The 20,007-nt window shown below is 50.7% G+C and overlaps 2 protein-coding genes across 3 annotated transcripts; one reads left to right on the top strand and one right to left on the bottom strand.

The window, feature by feature from the left end:
- Positions 1–10: 10 nt before the first annotated feature.
- On the top strand, positions 11–6,856 carry LOC102904663 (spermatogenesis-associated protein 31D4-like). Of its 2 annotated transcripts, XM_042278585.2 has the most exons (5): positions 11–1,075; positions 1,170–1,431; positions 2,111–2,153; positions 2,772–2,832; positions 3,550–6,856. In XM_042278585.2, exons 1-5 carry the CDS (start codon positions 855–857, stop codon positions 6,725–6,727), a joined length of 3,765 nt encoding a protein of 1,254 aa, XP_042134519.1. In that variant the 5' UTR covers positions 11–854; the 3' UTR covers positions 6,728–6,856. The 2 variants fall into 2 exon arrangements, with proteins under 2 accessions (XP_042134519.1, XP_076429621.1); XM_076573506.1 differs by lacking the exons at positions 11–1,075; positions 1,170–1,431; positions 2,111–2,153 and adding an exon at positions 2,537–2,614 and having other exon boundaries at positions 3,436–6,856.
- A 4,560-nt stretch (positions 6,857–11,416) lies between these two features.
- LOC102917038 (spermatogenesis-associated protein 31D3) lies at positions 11,417–18,491 on the bottom strand. The gene is made up of 5 exons (XM_006981696.3): positions 18,391–18,491; positions 17,101–17,355; positions 16,255–16,294; positions 15,627–15,684; positions 11,417–15,376 (listed from the first exon to the last, which is right to left on the bottom strand). Exons 1-5 carry the CDS (start codon positions 18,421–18,423, stop codon positions 11,599–11,601), a joined length of 4,164 nt encoding a protein of 1,387 aa, XP_006981758.2. The 5' UTR covers positions 18,424–18,491; the 3' UTR covers positions 11,417–11,598.
- Positions 18,492–20,007: the final 1,516 nt, after the last annotated feature.

Below are 20,007 nucleotides of genomic sequence, written 5' to 3'. Positions count from 1 at the left end.
TAATTCAGCCATGGCCAGGCCACAGCAACCCCTTTCCCAACCTCATCCCGGTCTGTAATTACCCCTGCTGAATGGATAGGGGGCCCCCACTATGCCCAAACTCACTGTAGTATGCCTCCTCTAGCCCTGACACCTATCCTTGTAACCTACTTCCTAGGCTTCTGCTCCCTAGATTTCCAACAGCAGTTTCTGTTCTCACCATATCTGCTTCTGCCTGTCTCCACAGCCTCCCATGTTCCCTGACACATACTGTCCTGTCCCTCAGCTTCCCTCCCACCTAACCAGCCCCATAACCACTTTGCTCAATTCTACCCAGTGCAACCAACTACAAATACATTTGTCTGCCCAACCTACACTTTCCTCAGCTCACACAAGTTCTCCAGTTTCTATTCAGTTTGCCTATCAGGATGCCCACCTCATCCTGGTCTGCATAGCATGCTTTAATTCCTAGCTATTCACAGACCACACACGTGCTGGGTTCCCTAAGACTGCAGCTGGCTGGCCTGCCATCTAACACTGCTAGCTACTTTATCCTGTACCACCAAGCACACCCCATTCTATGACTAGCCTCACTTCTTCCCGATCAGGCTTTCCAACTACATCACCAATTAAAAAAATTGTATAATCCTACACAAAAGAATGCCTGAAGTTTTAATTGTATACATCCCATATTTATGACAGCTTTATGATTTTAGTCTGTCCCTCTGAAGACATTGCAAGCTGACTCAAACACAAATGTTGGTCACTGAGCATTCGCAAAGTAAATATGTGGAGAGAAATTTCATCTTATAGCTAATTTGGTGAGAGAGAAAATGCTGAATTTTCTGTAGATATGTTGAAGGACATTGGTCCTGATGCAACACACTAAAAAGCAAACACTTCCAAGAAGATGCCAAGTCAGAGTCTCCAGGCAGGAGAATTGCAAGGGTCCAGGTCAAGAGCTGCAAACAGTGAAGGGGACTGAGCTGGAGTCCTGGTCACAGAAGAAACAAACTGCAAAGCTCCCCGTGGAACTGGATGAGAAGAGAGCTGGGTGGGAATGCAGCGGCAGGTCCAGGCAGAGAGCTCTGCGGGGGTGAGACTGAAGGGGGGCGCCTCGGGGGCTGAGGGCTCCTCCTCCTCCCCACCCTCACAAACCCTCTATGACTCCTCCCTGCTCTGTGATGCAGACCTGACTCTACAGTGAGGCCCACCCAGCCTCAGAACTCAGCTGCCTCGGGCAGCTGTGCGATTCACACTATGGAGAACGTCATCTCCTTTCTACATAGCGCTACTGAACCATGGCTGAGCTTTGCACATTTACCCTCAGCCTTCATGGACATTTACCCCAAGTGCATCTTCCTGAGTGCAGTAGGGGTGCTTCTCTTGTACCTGAGGTACCTGCTACTGAAACCCTTCTTACCCACGTGGGACAACCGAGACCTCAGAAAGGTGAGGCGGTATGGTGGGCGCCTGGGGGTTTCTTCATTGTAGCTGCCATTTCTACTCCCAATGAGTTTGGTTGCCTGCACTAGGACACTGTGAAGAGGAGAGAACACTACCATGAGAAAGCATGGAGCCTGGGATGGGAGGAATTAAGGTTTCTGTCTCTTCTCTAGCCTGACCCCTGGGTGTTCATGGCCCAGTGTTGAGCACCCATCCTGGTCTTGCTGCTTAGTCCCAGATGTCAGATTTCTGAGGGAGAACAGTGTCTCCTGACGCCTGCCCCATGCCCTTGCCCACGTCCTAAGCTCCCCGCCCTCACTCCCCCAAGTCGCGCTGCAGGAGAGCAGTGCTGACCACAGACAGCCTCTGAGCAGAGCCTGGTGTCGGAGGTCTGTTCCCAGGACCAAGTGTCTCAGAGGGAGCGCCACTGTGGCCCTGGTCTCAGTCTGTGCTGTTTAGCACAGGACTCTTACTGATATTCTCAGCTGTGACTCTTGCAGACAAAAATCCTCCTTTGGTTTCTCAAAGAAGGGGAAACTGAAAGTCTTCTATCACTTTTAAAAGTAAATAATAAAGATTGGAATTAATCTTACTTGACTAGAAATCACAATATTTTTGGTTAATGGAATTCTTGAGCATCCTAGGAAAAACAACAGAAAAAAATCATTTTTCTTTCTGTTAACAGCAACAGAGCAAAGCTAAGAAAGGAAGGAGAGCATCATCGAAAGGTAGGCACTCACCTCTAGGGTCTTATCACCTCAGTTTCCATAAGAGCTGGGTCCATGATCTGAGGTTGTCTCCCTCAAAGGAGACTGAGAACCAGCCCTGCACCCCAGCCCTGCACCCCAGCCCTGCACCCCAGCCCTGCACCCCAGCCCTGCACCCCAGCCCTGCACCCCAGCCCTGCACCCCAGCCCTGCACCCCAGCCCTGCACCCCAGCCCTGCTCACCCATGGGCATGGAGTGTGATACCCGACCTGGGCAGTGGGTGCTGCCCATGCAGTGAGCACAGGGGCTGTCCAGGGAGGACTACAGTTTGTTTTGGAGGCACAGCTCCTGCCTTCTGGTATCATGTACACGCCTCACCTCTGGGGCGCAGACATCTCTGAGGAAGCCAAGACTTTGAGCTTCTGTGGTGCACATTGTGAGATGATGTCCACAAAGGGACCTCGTTAACAAAGAAACACAAGTGAGCATTGCTAGTATTGTTGGTGACAAGTTCACCATGTCTACTATTTCTTGATGATTTTAGACTACAATAGCCTTCGGTGTTTCCCTTAGGGGGACTGTGTGATGCTCATTTCTCTGTCTTTTCTTCCATATGACCCACGTCCCACGGTTTCCAGAATTTAGAATCTTCCACAGAGAAGCTTGGGAGAGGAGGAAGCTGCTGTCTGTTGTGCAAAGGTGACAATTTCCCCGTTCTTTCGGGCCCATCCCCATCCCCACCCCGAGGTCAATGCATCCTGGGAACTTGACGTAGCCCGCTTGTGTCTTGGGAGGCATAGCTAAAGGAGTGTGGAAACTGGAGGCATGGGGAGAGACTGCAGCCTCTCTGGTAGCCACGGACAACAAAAGGAACAGGCACGCAGACTTGGGGCGTATGCACCCCACATGGGCCTGTAGCCCCCTTTCTGTGCATGCTGGTTGTCCCAGTTTTGTTGCTGTTGCTGCGATAAAACTCCACAACCGAAAGGACCTTTAAGGCGCAAGGTTTATTTCAGCCTATAAATCCAGCTCACAGCTGTTGAGGGAAGTTGAGGCAGGAACTTGAAGGCAGGTGAGTTCATTGCCTCCAACCAAGGCACTCACTTCATAGCCAAGGAGGGGTAAAGCAGGCAATGCTGTTTGCTGGCTGGAGTATAGACAGGCTCATGATCAGTGAGTTTTCTTACATGTCAGTACCATTTGCCTAAGGATGGTGCTGCTCACAAGGGGCTGGGCCTTCCTACGTGAATTAACAACCAAGACAACTTTCTACATGCATGACTGCGGGCCTGTCTTATCTAGGCAATCCCTCCACTGAGGCTGGTCTCTCAGATGACACTAGGTTGTGTCAAGTTGACAGATGAAGATAACTAGAACACAGGTCCTGACCACAGACCTGACCTCTGTCTTCTTCAGCCCTTGTGGACGGCTGTACGATGCCTCCCACTTTCGGCAAGTGCTCTGCCCAGACCCCTGCTGTGATGTGTGCAATGGAGCAACCGCCAAGGTCAGTCATCTGCTGTCACGGGCCACCCTCGAAGACGGTGCTGCCTCTGCCTCCAGTGTGCCTTCCACGGCTTCTGTGACTGAGAACTCATTTTCTCTGTCCCCTCCCCGCTCACTGAGCCCCCCAGGATGTCAGACTTCATCTCTGTCACCTGCACCTTCTCCTCCTCCCACCACCCTCTCAGCTAACAAGGTCACCCCCTTGGAAGACATACTTTTGTATGCACCACAGGGTGATGCTCTGCCGTCAGAGCCTCTTCTTCTCCCAGGCACTGACTCCCCACTGGGCCACATCCCATCTCATCCACTTCCCACATTTCCTCAAACAGAAGGGTCTTTACACCTGGAAACCACTCCATCCGTGGTGGGCAGCCCGAGTGAGTGGTTCGTCAATGCCACAACAAATGAAGAACCTTGTGGCTACCTGTCAGGGTTCTCATCACAGTCGGAATGCCTGGTTAACGCCCACTCTTCCAAAGCTTTTTGGGGGAGACAAACCACAGACTATTTCACAGCGCCTGGAAAACTCTCTTTCCCCAGCCCCAAAGTCCTGGTGCTGCTTGAGAGACAAGACGAAAGTCAGGCTGACTTCCTTGTGCTGAAGGATGGGGAAGAAAAAGCAGAAACTTTCCAAAAAGCACTTACAACTTGGGAGGAAATCCCAGAGTCCGCTACTGAGTTGCAGAACTCAGGAGGCTCCCTTCCTCTGGGTGGCAGCAGAAGCATGCTCAGTGAGCTGATCACGCACCAGGGGCTCGCTCAGGCTCAAACCACTGAAGACCAGTCAGAACCCAAGTTTACACAGCACTTTTGGGGTCTCCCATATCTCCACAGCGAGTCCATGAACGCTATCAGTACACTGTCGACTCACTGTTCCTCAACCTACATCTGGTTCAATGGAACCCCAGACTCCTCGGTCCTGAATCTTTCCACACCTCTGTCTTTGCCTGAGAACCCATCACAGATGTTGGCCCAATCTCAGTCCCAAGGTGTCCTGCTTGCCATGTCCCAGAACCAGTTTCAACCTCCAATCCCAGAGACATCATCTTCCTCTCAGTCTCAGCTTAGGATCTGTGGGGTGTATTTTCATAGGTCCCAAGACAAGACAAAAACTCTGCTGCAAGCCCAAATCCACCACCTAGAATGCAGCATCATGACAAAGGTACAGGAGAGGGTGTGGGGTTTGCCCTCAGTGGTCCAAAAATCTCAGGAAGACTCTTGTCTCCTACCTGCCAAGCCCTCATTGGTCAGGCAGTCCTCCGAGACCCATGCTCCCAGGTCCATTCCTCCTGGAGACTTCCCCCTGACTGATGCATTCCGGAAGAAACTCGAGCGCCACCTTCAAAAGCGGTTCATCCTACAGCGCTGGGGCCTGTCTCAGAGGATCTTTAAGTCTCAGCCATGGGTGAATCCTGACCTTTCAGAGTCATCTCAGTGCAGCTACGGGCTCTCATGGGCCTCTTTCTTTCAGCACCAGGAGAGCAAAGACCCACACGACACTGTGTCAAACCAACCTGGAAGCTCCCAAGAGAGGTACTCAGAGAGTCTCTCTCTAGAGGGAAAAATGGTAAAGGCACAAGGACAGAGTCCAGAGATTGCCCAAAGATGTCTGTGGAGTAACTCTAGGGGCGCTCTAGGTAATGGCCTGCAATCTGACTGTAAGACAAACCTACGAAGCCACCCAGGCAGTCTGTCAGGGATCTCACAGGTGAGACAATGTCAGAAAAAACTTGAAACTGCCCTGCATCTCAAGGATGGACATGTCAAAAGCACATATACAATGACAAAGTCTGTTCTGCATCAGGCATCTATTGGCTTAGACAACATCAGACTGAAAGAGTCAGAGGGCAATAGACATAGCCCAGATGTGCCCAGAATATCCACTGAGGCTGGCCCTGTGCCAGTGGGTAAGCAACTGGATTTCAGCAAAACAGTCCAGGAGCCTCAAGGAACACAGATGAATGACGAAAACATATTTGTATCCAACAAGGTCAGTAACATAGTCAAGAGAGGGCAGCTCAGTGGTCTTCAACCACAACCTACCAAGATCTTGAACACCAGCCAGTGCAAGAGTGCCCAAGGGGCAGATGGGAATACAACAAAAGTACAAAGTACTCTGGTAGCTGGAAGGGCCCAGAAGGAAATATCAGGTTTCCAGGAAAGTCAGACATCTGACTGCAATAGTCAGGTATCTAGGGAGGAGAAATTTAAAGCAGAAAGCAGACTGCCCATCCAAGCTCTAGGGCCCCCAAATGACATGCTCCCTGCCTCAGAGAAATTCACTTACAAACCTTTACTCATGCATGACCAAAGCCTATCCAGTGGACCCATGAATGCTCCTCAGGTGCAGCAACAGGAGCCCTGGATGCCTCCTCACACCTTAGGCAAGGGCCAGGACAAGGACATCCCTCTGTCTGCCAAGAAAGTATGGCCTGCTACGTGGAAAACGAAAGAGCTCGGAGAAGGGATTACAAGGCCTGGGACATTACAGGCCAGTGGGAAGAGCTGCCATGCACAGGCCAGCCCAGGCCAGGGGAATTACAGGGAAAAGCCCAGCCACCCCCTGCCAGTGAAGGCCCTGACTCCTCCTGAACACCAGTTCAGGAAGCACATCAAACACTTTCTGCAGTGGCTTTCTCCTGACAGAAAGTGCAAAGGGCAGGAGACATTGTTCCTGAGAAGAGGTCCTTCCCCATCGTCACCAGCGCAGGACCCAGAGCTGTGGAAGGCGAGAGCTACCTTTCCAGGGAACACTGTAGCTCAGAAAGCCATGAGAGACCCTGGGAGAGTCCCCAAGGAGCAACTGGGACATAGGCATATTGCAATAGACACCATGCGCCCCCATGTGCCCTTATCTCCTCCTATCAAGCCTGTGAAAACTCATCCAAAGAAAGCATCTTGGGTCCCAGCCGAGCCAGTGCAGGGCTATCCATTCCACCACCAAGCTACCTGCCCGAAGGCGCCAAGTCCCAGGTCCTACAACCAGGCCACTGCTTTTGTCGGTCAAAAGAGATGGGTAGAAGACAGGGGCAGGCTGTCCCAGAAAGGTGTGGTTTTGCAGCCACGTCCACCTGCACCCTACAGGTAGCCAGGGCCTCAACGAAACCTCCCCTCCTTGGGCAGCACTGCCCTTTACTGTAGGGACCCCTTTCCTCCCCAGAAATAATCTCTCTCATTAATGGTACTGATTGCCCCCAATAAATGTTCTGATGAAGTAGTGTCTTTTGTGTGTACTGTATGTGTGCTATGTATGGTATAGATTTTAGATGACTTGGGGTTTGTGTTTAGGGAAAGGGCTGGGTTAATTCAACTTCACCAAGTCCCCCTGTGTGCTTCTGAGAGGTGACCTGGTTCTCTGGGGTTTTTTTTGTTTTGTTTTGTTTTGTTTTTTTGTTTCGTTTTCAGACGGTTTCTATTGGTAGCCTTGGCTGTCTTGGAACTCCCTCTGTAGGCCAGGCTGGCCTTAAACTCAGAGATCCGCCTGCCTTTGCCTCGTAAGTGCTGGGATCAAAGGATGTGGGCTCCACAGCCACTAGTCTACAGTTCACGGCCTTCCCCTAGTGTGGCCAGTCATCTCTGCACGTCTTCCCATCTTGACATCCCTCGCCTACAGAATCCCTCTCTCTCATCGATTGGATTCCCAGAGCTCAGCCTGGAGCCTGGCCGTGGATCTCTGCATCTGCCTCCATCAGTCACTGGACAAAAGCTCTATGATGACGGTTAGGGTATTCACTAGACTGGTCACCAGAGTAGACTAGTGGCTGTGGAGCCCCCATGGAACTGGATATGGAAGACGGTTGTTTGGCTCGAGCTGTTTGTGGGGCACCCAGGCAGGGGGATCGGTATCCATCCCTGGTGCATGGGCAGGCTGTTGGGAGCCTGGTGCCTGTGGTGTGACGCCTTGCACAGCCTTGGAGCAGTGGGGAGGGGCTTGGACCTGCCTAGGCTCAGTGTGCTGGGCTCTGCTGACTCCCCATGGGAGATGTTGATTTGGGGGATGTGGGGATGTGGGGTGTCTTGGGAGGGAAGGTGGGAGGAGGGAGGAGGGAGGATCTGTGGGTGGTATGTAGAATGAGTAGAACATTTCTTAATAAAAATGAAAAGAAACAAATAAAAAAAAGGTGTGATGTGCCTCGAAGAGAACCCTCGGTGCTGATTGACTCTAGGCTGAGCTTACTGTGGCAGCCGCCCATCCCAACACTGACTCTCGTATGCTGGAGAGCAGAGGTCTCCTTACCATAAGATGTGTCACCTACAAAGAACAGTTAATTCCACGAGAATGGAACAATTTTGGTAGCTTTCGGTAAGCGGTGCGTTTGGAGCTGGGCTGCAGACGACGTTGGGAAGCATCTGCGACAGTAGATACTCAGACTCTGACGGGTGCTTCTCAATGGCTCTCGGAAACCTTGCTGTTTTCTCTTTGCCACTGAGTTGTGTCCACTAGAAAGTCACGCAGGGAAATAGTTCCCCTCCCTGGTCATTTCTTTAGCCTGTCTAGAGTGACAATACTTTCTGAGAAAATCGCCACCCTATGGTCAGTGTTAGAAACATTTCCTGGGATTCCACCTTCCTTTCAGGTTAAAAAAGTGCTAAGAGTGGGGGAGATGTGCATTTGAGTAGGAACGTGTGACAGGCATAACGATGGAGGGGATGACATTGCTACTCCAAAGGGACCACTCCTAATGACCCCAGCGTCCCTGGACTCCTCCCCACGTCCCTGCCCAATGGCATCCTGCCAGCGTCCTGTGTGGCTCATGGCTGCCGGGGTCAGGGCTTACATCGGAGGTCCCCCAGGTGCTGGCGTCCGTAGGGTGGTTGTCTGACACGACATTCCTCCCTTCTTTATGCACCCACTCCTCATGCCCTCGGGGTGTGGAGAACACGTGGTGTTGCCGCCTAGTGCTGCATGGCGTTGGTGCCGCAGCTGCCCCGTCAGCATGCCCGTTCCCCAGACTAACCGCTTGTCTCCATTGTCCTGACTTCTGGTGCTGGCATGAAACAGGACCAGAACCAACCTGGGGAGCAGAGGGTTCTTTTGCTCACACACTCCAAGTTACACCAAGGGAAGCTAAGACAGAAACTTAAAAAGAGCAGGAACCTGGACGCAGGAGCTGATGCAGAGGCCATGGGGTGCTGTCTACTGGCTTGCTCTTCATGGCTTGCTCAACCTGCTTTCTTATAGAACCCAGGACCACCAGCCCAGGAATACCCCCATCCACAATGTGTAGGCCCGCCCCCACCAGTCATTTATTCAAAAAATGCCCTACAGACTTGCTGCAGCCAACCTTAGGAGGCATTTTCTCGATTGAGGTTCCCTCCTCAGATGACTTGAGTCTGTGTCAAGTTGACCAAAACCCAATCAGCACATCTACACAACATTCTTCCAAGCTTCTAACTAACCCTGGTAACTATCTCTGCCTGGCTTGTCAGCCTACAAATACCCTCCCTCATGTTGTCTTGCCCTGCCAACCTGGCCAGTTAATATTCACACACTCGCCAGCTGGCTCCTGACCAGTCTCTGTGACTGGCCCCCAGAAGACCCTAGTCCTGCTCCCCAGGCAATCCTCACAGGCCTCCCAAGCCTCACTCTATTCTAGTCCACCCCACTCACTGCAGCCCACTCCACATGCGATTTCCCAGCTTATTCTCTCACAAGACCAACTAACCCACCAGTGGGGGCATTTTCCCAGAATTCCTTGGCATGGTCAGTCACCCTGCTGTACAACCACATCACTGTAATCCCACCCCTTTGCCTGCAGCCAGCCGGTTCAGGGTCCCCCTGTTCTGTCTGCCCTCCTGTGGTGCTGAGGGATGTCCTACTCCATCGAGTACAGCACATCCCCAGTGTACACTGATCTTCTCATGCCACTCCATTCCATCAAGTGCACAGTTGTCTCCCAGGCCCCACTACAGACCTACCATAACCTGGTCTACTAGCTACCCAATCTACCACGGTAACATCCCACCTGCCTCCCACGCCTGCTTATCCTGTTTCCTGTGCATCCTACTCAGCCTAGCCTGCTGCTTCATGGTCAGGCAACGGGAATTTCCCCAACTCTTCCTAGTGTGCTTCTTCACGAGCTAGCAGTTTTCCATTTCTGTCTTCACGAGCCAGCAGTTTTCCATTTCTGTCTTCACGAGCTAGCAGTTTTCCATTTCTGGCTTGCATTACTCCACGTGGCAGGTCAGGTTCTCCAACTCACCTCATCTGCCTGCCAGCCTGCTCTGCTCCATAGCTTACCCTAGTCCACATGGACACCCCTTTTCCCACTTCACCCAGTTTGCTGTTGCCAGGCCTGTGACTCCTCTGTTCCTCAGCTTACCCTATCCATCCACCTTTGGCCTAGCAGTCTGCCATTTGCCTATCTGACCCCAGGAGGCTACTTATTCAGCTGGGTGGGCTCCTTCTGGAGTGTGTGTGTGTGTGTGTGTGTGTGTGTGTGTGTGTGTGTGTGTGTGTTTGTGTGTGTGTACACCTGTGTGTACCAAGGAGGTGGTGGCTGTGGGTGCGGGCAGAGGGCTGACCCAGAGTGAGAGCCAGGAAGGCCTCTGTGAGATCTCAGGCTCAGCTGGCTTCGGATGGTGGACTTGAGAGGAGGCTGCTGGGCCAAGGAGGTCTCTTGCTTGCTCTCAGTATGGCCGCTAGCCTCCGTGTCTGGGGTGCTTCCTCCCACTTGTCCATATGCCCCCTCAAATACCATCAGGACCATGCCTCCAGTGTCCATGTACCCACAAGCCTTGGAGTCTCCCTCCTGAGGGCCACATGTTGATGGCTTGTCCTGTCGTAAGAGATGGAGTCTGAGGAAGAGTTTACCTCCATCATGCCTGTCCCATTGTCCCAAAGCCTGGTTTAGTTCCTTTTTCCTGTTTGTACCTCTTCAGACACTCTACTTTGAATTAATTAGTGTGGAAATTCTACCATCTTGAAGAGCAGGGCCGCCTAATGCCTGCAGTCTCCCAACTCAGGCTTGTCTACCCAGTCGGCTGTTTCTCAAACCACGCAAGTTAACTACCACTGGACTGGGCAGCCCAGGTTATTTTCTGGCTCACCCTCAACTGCCATTAAGCCATGCTTCTTTTCTCACCACATTCTACTGCCAAGTGGCATGTTAGCCCACTCTGCTCTCCACTTCACCATGGTTGTGCAGCGTGAAAAATGCACTTCTCCCCAGTATACACTCGGTCCTGTTACCCAGTCCACCATGTGTCTTACCTGATCCATTCCACCCAAACGCATTCTCCCTTTTAACCAACTCTATGCAGCATGCTTCGTCCCTTACACCTGTTCTTTCCTCAGTCCACCAGCAATCCAAAGACCTTAAGAAGCTGCTCATAGGACTTGGTTTAAGCACATCTAGACTTTCTTCCTCGATTCCACCTTAATCACATAGGATCCTCTGCAGCAATAGATGGAAATACAAGGAAGGCTCGCATGTGGCATCTGAACTGACTTGACTAAGTCCCTCTATTCCAAGAAACTTACCTGCCCTTGTCACATGACAGTGACTTCATCCTAGGGGACTACTGGTCGCAAGAATATAAAAAAGGTCTGAGAGGAAAAGTGTGTGCTAAGGAACAGGGTTGAAAACAAAGCTACCTCCTCTGAACACAAGGGAGTAAAGAATCTCTTCTTGGTATGTGGTTCACATCCTTTCACAAGAATCTCAGAAAACAGTGCATCTTTAGGAAGAAACATAAAGAGGCAGAGAGCAAAAGCTGATGTGACTAGGTCCTTCCCGAAGTCCAGCGCTAGTACTAACACATGCCACACACGACACACATTTTCAGTACATTTATTGGGTAAATCAATACTGTCAGCAGAGGAAAAATGACTGTTGGGTAGAAAACATATTCCCAGGAAATCTGGATAAGCATTTTCTTTGGGTAATAGAAACACACTTCCCAACACTGCCTTCAACACAGAGAAGGGCAGCCGAGATACTCTGGTCAGCTTGGCGCCTACAGACAGGACTTTGGCAAGACTCGGGTTCCCTGCGAAGCACACACGAGGGAAGTCTCCAGTGTCTCAGCTTTTCCTGCAATGCCACACCTCTCAGGGGCTGCCTGCCCTTGTCCTGGGCTGCAGGACCCGGCCCCTCGCACTTGAGAGCAGGCAGCTTGGCAGCAGGAGTGGTGCCTCTGGACAGGCTCTGCCTGTGCCTGCACTTGGACCTCCCGCTGAGTTCCTTCAGACCCCAGGACTGGAGGAGGCACAGGTGCCTGGGGACAGGGGATGACTGCCCCAAGCCTGTGCCCTAGTTGCTTCCTGAGGACCACCCCGGGGTTTCTCACACACCTCTGAGCTTCAGTGTTCCCACAAAACTCATAGCTCCCTCTGATGAGGCTTGTGCCCTTCACAGATGGTGATGAGGAGCTGCCTTTGGCCAGGGACCTCTCCTCCCCTTTGTGTTTTCTTCCAGGGGACATCCACTGCACGAAGCACTTCACCTGGTTGGTGAACTGATTTTCCGGAGGCTGCGCCTTAGGTGACAGCGCTGGTGAAGATGTGTGTCCATGTGTTTCCTCTGGTGCCCCAGCCTGAACAGAGTGCTCCTTCCCTCTGGTTTGGGAGGTCCCTAAGCCCGCATCCCCTCCACCAAGTTTCCCTGCCTCAGCTGCCAGTGGGGACACCCCCTTGGCAGCTGGGGGACACTCCCTGTTCTGGCACTTGCCTGAGACATGTGCAGGGAACCAGGGACCCTGCCTTGGCTCCATGCTGACTCCCACAGTGGACAAGTGCACCTGCAGTACCTGAGAAGCTGCCATGTCCCCACTGGAGGGGCCCTGGCGTTTGGAAGTCATTCCTTTTGAGGCCGAGGGCACCTCAGGCAGGCCTGCTACCTGGATGGGTTGCCCACTCACTGAGTGCAACACGACTCCTCTGGGCACCTGACCTCTACACTCAGATGTCTCGGAGTTGTAGGGAGCTGTTCCCTGCAGGGATTGACATGGAGTCACACGACTCCCTGGGGAGTAGGTGCCTTGGGTGGCTGTCAAGATCTTAGTGGATTGTGGGTGAAGACCAGGGAGTTCCTCTCCCTTGAGTAGCTCTGTGGACCCCTCAGCCGTGGAGCCACCTCCCCAGCCCATCCTTGCCCCCTGAGGCCCCTGTGTGTTGGTGCTGGAAGCCAGTCTCTCATCTGTTGGCCCATCTGGTCTCATGGGCAGCTCTGGGCTGTGTCTAGTGTCTGATCCAGGCTGTGGCAGGCTGCCTTTGTCTACCATACTGGGTGTCCAGGGCTGGATCGGCGCTCTGCCTCTTTGAGCTATGCTAAGGTCTTTGTCTACAAACACCTTCTTGTTCTCAGAGGTTGGCTGCATCTGCCTCACAGGCGAGGAAGCAGGGAGAGGCACTTCTTGGATGGGCATGAAATTCATTGTCCCCAGTCGGTCTCCACTGGGGTTTCTTGGCAGGAACCTGGAGGCCTGGCCAGAATCCACTCCAGAAACGGTGTGGGAGGGAACGTGGAACTTAGAGAATAAATGAGATGGCTCCATTTTAGTCGCGTAGGACTCGAAGGACTCCTCCACTCTCTGGGGAAGACCAAATGTCATCCTCCTGCCAAAGGTTTTAATGTGTTCCTCCAGCATCTTTTCTTTGCTAGGACTAAGTGACAAACTACGCTGGTGTTTTCCCAGTGGGTCTTCCTCACCTGCCAATGGTGCCACATCTTTCACTTGTCTGGGGGGTGTCTCAGGTGGAGGCTGTGCCAAGTTGACAGAATGCCATGATCTCACCACACTGCTAGGGATCTGACTCTCTCGGATTTCTTTAGTTTTCCTGCTCAGGTGTTCTGCCAGTGCATTTTCGATCCTTTTCTGACACTGGTTCACCCGTGAGGGGTTTGAAAGTTGGCCTGACTGACCCCCTGCATGACGCTCCTGGTCTGTCTTCAAGTCAGACTGCAGACTGTTCGCTGGGGCCTCCTGAAAGTTACTCTGGAGATGGTCTTTTTTGCCCGCGTCTTGACTGTATGTCTGTGCTTTGACCTCAGTCTCCTCTAGCAGATGATACTCTGAGGTACCATTGTGAAAGCTTCCAGATCCACTCAGTACAATGGTGTGTGACTCTCTGCTGCCCCGATGCTTATAGAGAGAGATCCATGAGAGGCCGTGGCTTTTCCTTGACTCAGAGAAGTCGACAAACTGTGACTGAGGACACGTGAGTGACACAGACTCATTGATCCTGTGGGGCAGGCCCCAGCGGTGCTGGATGAGTCTCTTTCGGAGGTGGTGTTCTAGTTTCTTACGAAGCTCGTTGGTGAGGGGGAAGTCTCCGGGAAGGATGGGCCTGGGAGAGTAGGACTTGAAGGATTGACTTGCCAGTAAGCGCTTAGGAGGTGGGGGACAAAAAGCATCCTGAGACTTTTGGACCACAGAGGGTAAACCCCACACTCTCTCCTGCCTCTTTTTCAAGATGTTATATTCTAGGTACTGTTTTTCAGATGGACCAAGGGGCTGTCCTTCTTTCTGGGGTCTGTGAAAACGCACCCCACAGACCCTAACCTGAGTCTGAGGAGAAAATGTCAAGACAGAGGTTAGGGGATTGGGTTGAGGCTGGGCCTGAGACTCAGCAGGAGGGTCATGTTGGGAATGAGATTGGGACAGGGGCTGTAGCCAGGTCTGTGATTGACTCTTGGTCACAAACAGAGGTGTGGGGAGAGTAACAGCTGGGGAACTGTCAGCTCCGGAGGCTTCAGCCATAGAGTTGAAGCCGACAAATGTGGAGGAGCGGTCAGGTGAGGCAGTGGTGGGGGGCTGCAAGGCCTCGCTGTGGAGAGAGGGGGGACCCCAGAAGCGCTGGGGGGGTTTAGGCTCTGCATGGTCTTCAGAGGTCTTGAGGTGAGGGACCTGCTGGTGCCGGTGCTTGGCCTTGCTGCTTGTTGAATGAGAGGTTGCCAGATCCTGTGGCTTAGTCAGTGAGCATGCTGATGAGAGCTTCTCCAAAGAACGGGAGTATTTTCTAAAACATTCCTGGTTCTTCTCCTCATCCTTGGTTGTAAGGAAATCACCCCCTGTTTTGTCTTGCCTTTTGAGTTGTGCCAGGGCATCAGAGTTGGGAGGCAAAGGGTTTCCAGGCTCTAGGTCTCCCTGCAAAGCATGGGGTTCTGGGAGATGTTGGTTAAAGGCGTATGCTACATCTGAAGATAACGGACCATCGGCAGCAGGCCGCTGGGAGGAGTCCCACCCTGGCCGGCTTCCATAGCCAATGCCTCTGGTTGTTGGGACACGAATGGACACCTCACTGGGTTTGCTTACCACAGATATAGTGGTTTTCAGTTGGAGGACCACTTCCGACTCCCGAGGTTCTTTTGTTGGAAGAGTAAAAGAGGCAAGCGCGTAGGGTGGGGTAGGAGCCGGCAGAAATTTAGGATTCAGGGGAGGCATTGGCTCTGGTATCAGAAAGTCACCCAGTGGTGTGGAGGAAAGCAAGCTTCCTAAGGGGGCAAAGTGGTTAGGAGAGAGAATGGAGGGGCCCAGTGGTAAAGGCCCGTGTGGGATGGGTGGAGCTGAGTGTCCTGGCTGGTTTGCTGTGAGCTGAGGGGGCAGGATAAACGAGGCCTCTGTCCCAGGAGCTGTGGAAGCCAAGCAGAAATGAGAGGCAACACCGTCTTCGAGGGTGGCCTGGGAGAACAGGTGACTGACCTTGCAGGTTGCTCTGGGACACACATTGTAGAGGGGAGCTGGATGCAGCAGCTGATCGTAAAGAGTGGCATCGTACGGCTCTCCCAAGGGGCTGCAGGAGGGAAGAGGTTCGAGCTACAACTGGAGCCAGCGCGGGGAAAGGAGGGCCTGCTCCTCTGGCCAGAGTGCAGGCTCCTGTGCCTTGAGTTTCCATCCACATTGCCCCCCGGTTGTCCTCTGTAACCTCTTCCTACACACTGTCCCTATGTCCACCCCTCCCCTGACAAGGGCAGGATGCGTGGGGACCCTGAGAAGCAGGGGATATGAGGTAAAGGGACCAGGACAAGAGGTCAAAGAATCACCTTTGCCGGGTTGTCTGCAGCTTCCTTCTCTCCTCTGCTCTCTGGAAAGTTTCTTCACCTTAAAAAAAAGTACGATCGTGGATTACACAGATTGGAGGCAGAAGCCAGGGCTGCACAGAGAGAGTTAGGAGAAAACACGCAGGCCGGTCATTCCTGAAAGCACTAAGAACAGTGACGAGTGGTCCATGAGAACACGCAGAACGTTCACACCTGTGCAGCTTCATCCGCAAATCCCTCCACCTGTGTTGCCCCAAGTGATACTCAAAACCACTACAGGAAACACTGGCCAGGGGTTTCCCCACAGCTGTCTGAGCTCCCAGGAATGAAGCACTGGACACAAGGCCAGGAAACATGACCCGTGCTCCAAAGCAGCCAGTCCTTCCTCACCCACATCCCACAGGAGCCCCAGGGGCTGTGCCCACTGCACAAGACTGTCACTGCATCATAGGCATGAAGGAACAGAGTGGGGACTCAGAGAAGTGTCTGGGGACTGACCGTCTTCATGAGTCTCTCTTTCCTGACTAAGGGACTGTGTATAGCAAGTGACATCCTCAGATCCTAGACCTGTACCTTTATGGAAAGGACACCATGGGGAGCCTAGAAGATGAGGTCAAAGGCAGACACCTACCTTTAAGTGATCCCCTGCTTTCCTTGGCTTTCTCCTGCAGCTGTTAACAACAAAGGCAGAATAAGCATGTGGGACTTACTGGTTTTGCCCCCTTCCTAAGATGTCCAGAACTCCATTACCCAGGCACACCCCGAGGTCTGCTGAGGAGTGCTTGTTTTAATAGTAACTGTGAAGGTGACCAGTTGTCTTCACGCCCCTCCTTTGGAAGACTAAAGGACAATGTGGTGCTCTCTCTGAGGACAGAGTTTACAGCTGTGCTCCTCATCAGGGTTTTGAGTCGTAGGGTCAAAGGTTGGCTTCCATGTTCTCTTCAGAGACATCACCAACATTCAGCACTGTGGTCCTGGCCAGCTCATCATGGAAGAAGGTAGTTGAGGGTACATATGATGTGGGAATGGATCATGGGATGAAGTGTCAGGAGAGGTTGGTCTCATTCTGAGAGCACAAGACCATAGCCAAGCCACTAGGACCAGTTTCAGACTTTGTCCTGGAAACTTCAGCCTCACACAGATAGGAAGGTGTACCGTGGGCACCAGACAGAAACCTTAGTCCTCCCTGAATTCCTCTCATGCCCTACTAGAACAATGGTCTCTACTCCTACCTCTCCCCTCTCCTCCTCCTCCTCCCCTTCCTCCCCTCTCCTCTCCCCTCCTCTCACTTTCTCTCCCTCCTCCCTCTTCCTCTCTTCCCCTCTCCTCCCACCTCCTCCCCTCTCCTCCCTCCCCTCCTCTCTCCTCAGTGTTCCATCTCAGATATCCCTCTGACAGCCAAGCTCATCCCATAGCCAGAGGACAGAAGTGCAGCTCACAAGGAAGACTCTCTTGGGAACTCACCACACTTCCTTACCTTTTGGGTGTATTTCTTTTTCCACAGTGATGATAAAACCAGTTTCAATATCAGGTAGCAAATGTACAGAAGCAGCAGCCCCAGCCCACTCAGTAAGGTGAAGTTGAGGTCTATATGATAGGAAGCTGAACCGAAGGTCAGCCATGTCTCAGTGAGGCCATTCAGAGATGAGAGAATGTTCTCCATAGTGTAAACAGCATGGCTGCCTAAGGTGACTGATTCTGAGGGTTCATGGGCTTGACTAGAGTCCCAAGCCTGCATCACAGAGCAGGAGAGTCATAAGGGTTTCTGAGGTGGGGAGGAGGGTGTGTCTTCAGCCCTCCCCCACCCCAGGCAGCTCTTCAGAGCCCTCTGCCCAACCCTGCTGCTCCCCTCCTCCCTCTCTTCTTTCCTCACACCATACTCCTCAGGGGACTTCCTGTTTGCTCCACCATCAACCCGGTCCCCTTGCTGTTTGGAGAACTTGATTTGGACCTCAGCAGTCCCAGTGCCACATGGTGTGGTCTCAGATATTCTCATATGTGTGTCATCTGCAGAACTGTTTTCCTCTCTGCCTATTGTATTTACCTTTGTGAATGTCAACTAGTAAATGTTCCCATCTGAGTCTGCCTTGAATGTCTTTAGTCAGAGGGGCAGAGTCAAATCACAAAACAGATACAAATATTAAATGTGTTTTATTGAATCATGTCTTCTTGGATATAACTGTATACTATGTATTTTTCTGCAGTTAGTGAACATTTAATTGCATTAAGACTTTGATTATGCTCTAGTTATACCCTTTGACAAATCAGGGTACTGTTTTCTTGTCTAAGAAGAGTCGATCTCTACTCCTTATCTTCAGTCCCATCATCTTAGACACTTTTTCCTACTCTGCCTATGATCAAGACTCTCCTTGACCATGTCAGCAATTGCATAAGAGTTTTGTGATTCACTCAGACAGGACTGGCTGATAGTCAGCTGTGAGGGTGATTCCCAGGGTCCTTGGTCACAGAGTCGACCCAGGAGTGTCAAAGCCTTGGAAGCTGTTGAGGTCCCTCACTGGTTACCCATTGTCCGTTCTATGTAATCACCTGGCAATGTCCCAAACTGAAGAGCCTGTCAGGTGTTATCCAAGCAGCATTCTTCTCAGGGTTAAATAAACTTAGGGTTGCATGACCCACCCTCACCTACATTTGCTCTACAAAGGATTTATGGTTTGTTCAATTTGGGCTCTTTTGTTTGTTTCCTTATTTCCCACCTCTTTTGAGATGTAGTAATGCTGTATGCCTCTGGGCCCTGAGGCTCGTTTACCTCACATATGTATTTCCCTTCCCGCTCTCTCATGGCGTCTCCTCTCGTCTCCCATCACTCTGCCCTTCTTCTTGCTGGCTTTCTCTTAGTCTGGTTCTCCCACCCAGTCTCTTTCTGGCCAGTTATAGGCCAGTCAGGTCTTTATTAACCAATAAGAGAAATACATACTTACAGTATACAATGATTGTTACACAGCATTATCCCCCCCCCTTTTTTTTAAAAGGAAGGTTTTAAACTTTAACATGGTAAAATTATATACAACAGAAATAGTTATCAAGTAAGAATTACAGTTAGAATATCCAGTCCATTTATATTTGGAAAAATTAGAGAAAATACTCTATTATCTATCTTATCTTTGAGTCTAAAGTTTCATATCTAATTTATCTTTTATCATAGCTAATGAAATCTGTAAGTTTAGCTGTTTCGTCTTTAACTCTGTCAAAGACCCCAGAAGGGTAAATTGTTACCTAATAATAGGGACATCTGGCTGCTTGGACAGTCACCCAAAGTTCTTCTGTAATGTTGGGGCAACCAACTTTGGCCTACAGGCCTAGTATATCTGACAGACATTTTTGAGAAGCAGGGAATTTTGAAGGACTTCCCTACCTTGTCTTGGCAAATTTTGGCAGTTCTTGCATCCTGCTGGACCAGTTTGGGCAGTATACTATCAGCAGTTGAGGCAAGGGCAGTTTTATTTGTTTGTTTTGTTTTTATCTAAATGGCTAGTTTTTACCATAAAAAATGCAGACTCTGTGTGGAGGTTCTTCAGTGCCCATCATCTTCTTTTGAAGTAAATTGTGCTGCCAGGAGCAGACATATCTCACTGTCATGAAAAGCTTTAGGTTATTAAAACATCTTAAGTGCCATATTCTGTAGGTCTTTGAAGTGTTTGAAGACCATCTATCTATCTAAATATATCTGTTTAACCTTGAAAACATACCTAATATGACTACAAGTTTGATTATTATAGATGACTAGCTACTAACCTGTATTTTTTAATTAAGCATTACAGTTTTAAATGAGTTGCATAAGCACAATACCCCAAGCAAGAGTAGAAAAATACACACAGTATAACAAAAATAACCTTAAATTTGTATCAATAAACCAAATTCCATACCAATGTAAAATATTTTGAGATTAATAGTTGTTGTTTGGATTAAAGTAGATTCAATATCTACCCTTTTTCCTGTCATTTCTATATCATATCCCCCTTTTTACTTTAGAAAGAGATCTTTAAATTTAACTCTTTTGTTTAGCTTTTTTTGACTATGACTAATAACAATTTGTAACCAACCCCCTTTATAATGACAACTATCCATAATTAATTGAATAATCAAAACCCACCCATAGCCCATCTCTTGGGAATGTAGGCATCATTCTCTAGACTACTTCCTGTTGTCTTTGGGCACTGGTATCTTTGGCAGAAACTTGAGACAATCAGGATAATTGCTAAGTCTTGACTGGAGTAGGTTTTAAGGTTGGCTCATCTCAGCCAGCAGCCTTGAAGCTGTTTTGGATGCAGTATTCTGAGGAGATTGTAATTTGAGATGCTGGGTTACCTGGGCCATCCATTTTCATTGGTGTCTGGACCCCTTATTCTGAAAATTCATAAACTTT

This window comes from Peromyscus maniculatus, chromosome 5, assembly GCF_049852395.1.
Source record: "Peromyscus maniculatus bairdii isolate BWxNUB_F1_BW_parent chromosome 5, HU_Pman_BW_mat_3.1, whole genome shotgun sequence".
Taxonomy (NCBI): Eukaryota; Metazoa; Chordata; class Mammalia; order Rodentia; family Cricetidae; genus Peromyscus; species Peromyscus maniculatus.
This window is presented reverse-complemented; position numbering and strand designations above follow the sequence as displayed.

What these genes read in the sequence shown, in the direction of transcription:
- LOC102904663 (XM_042278585.2), top strand. Translation starts at nt 855, where the DNA reads ATGCAACACACTAAAAAGCAAACACTTCCAAGAAGATGCCAAGTCAGA. An exon ending in ACAACCGAGACCTCAGAAAG is followed by an intron (nt 1,432 to 2,110) that starts GTGAGGCGGTAT and finishes TTCTGTTAACAG; the next exon opens with CAACAGAGCAAAGCTAAGAA. An exon ending in CTGCTGTCTGTTGTGCAAAG is followed by an intron (nt 2,833 to 3,549) that starts GTGACAATTTCC and finishes TGTCTTCTTCAG; the next exon opens with CCCTTGTGGACGGCTGTACG.
- LOC102917038 (XM_006981696.3), bottom strand. Translation starts at nt 18,423, where the DNA reads ATGAGAGAGCGGGAAGGGAAATACATATGTGAG. An exon ending in AAGGGAAATACATATGTGAG is followed by an intron (nt 17,356 to 18,390) that starts GTAAACGAGCCT and finishes TCTGTGATGCAG; the next exon opens with GCTTGGGACTCTAGTCAAGC. An exon ending in AAAAGAAATACACCCAAAAG is followed by an intron (nt 16,295 to 17,100) that starts GTAAGGAAGTGT and finishes TGTTGTTAACAG; the next exon opens with CTGCAGGAGAAAGCCAAGGA.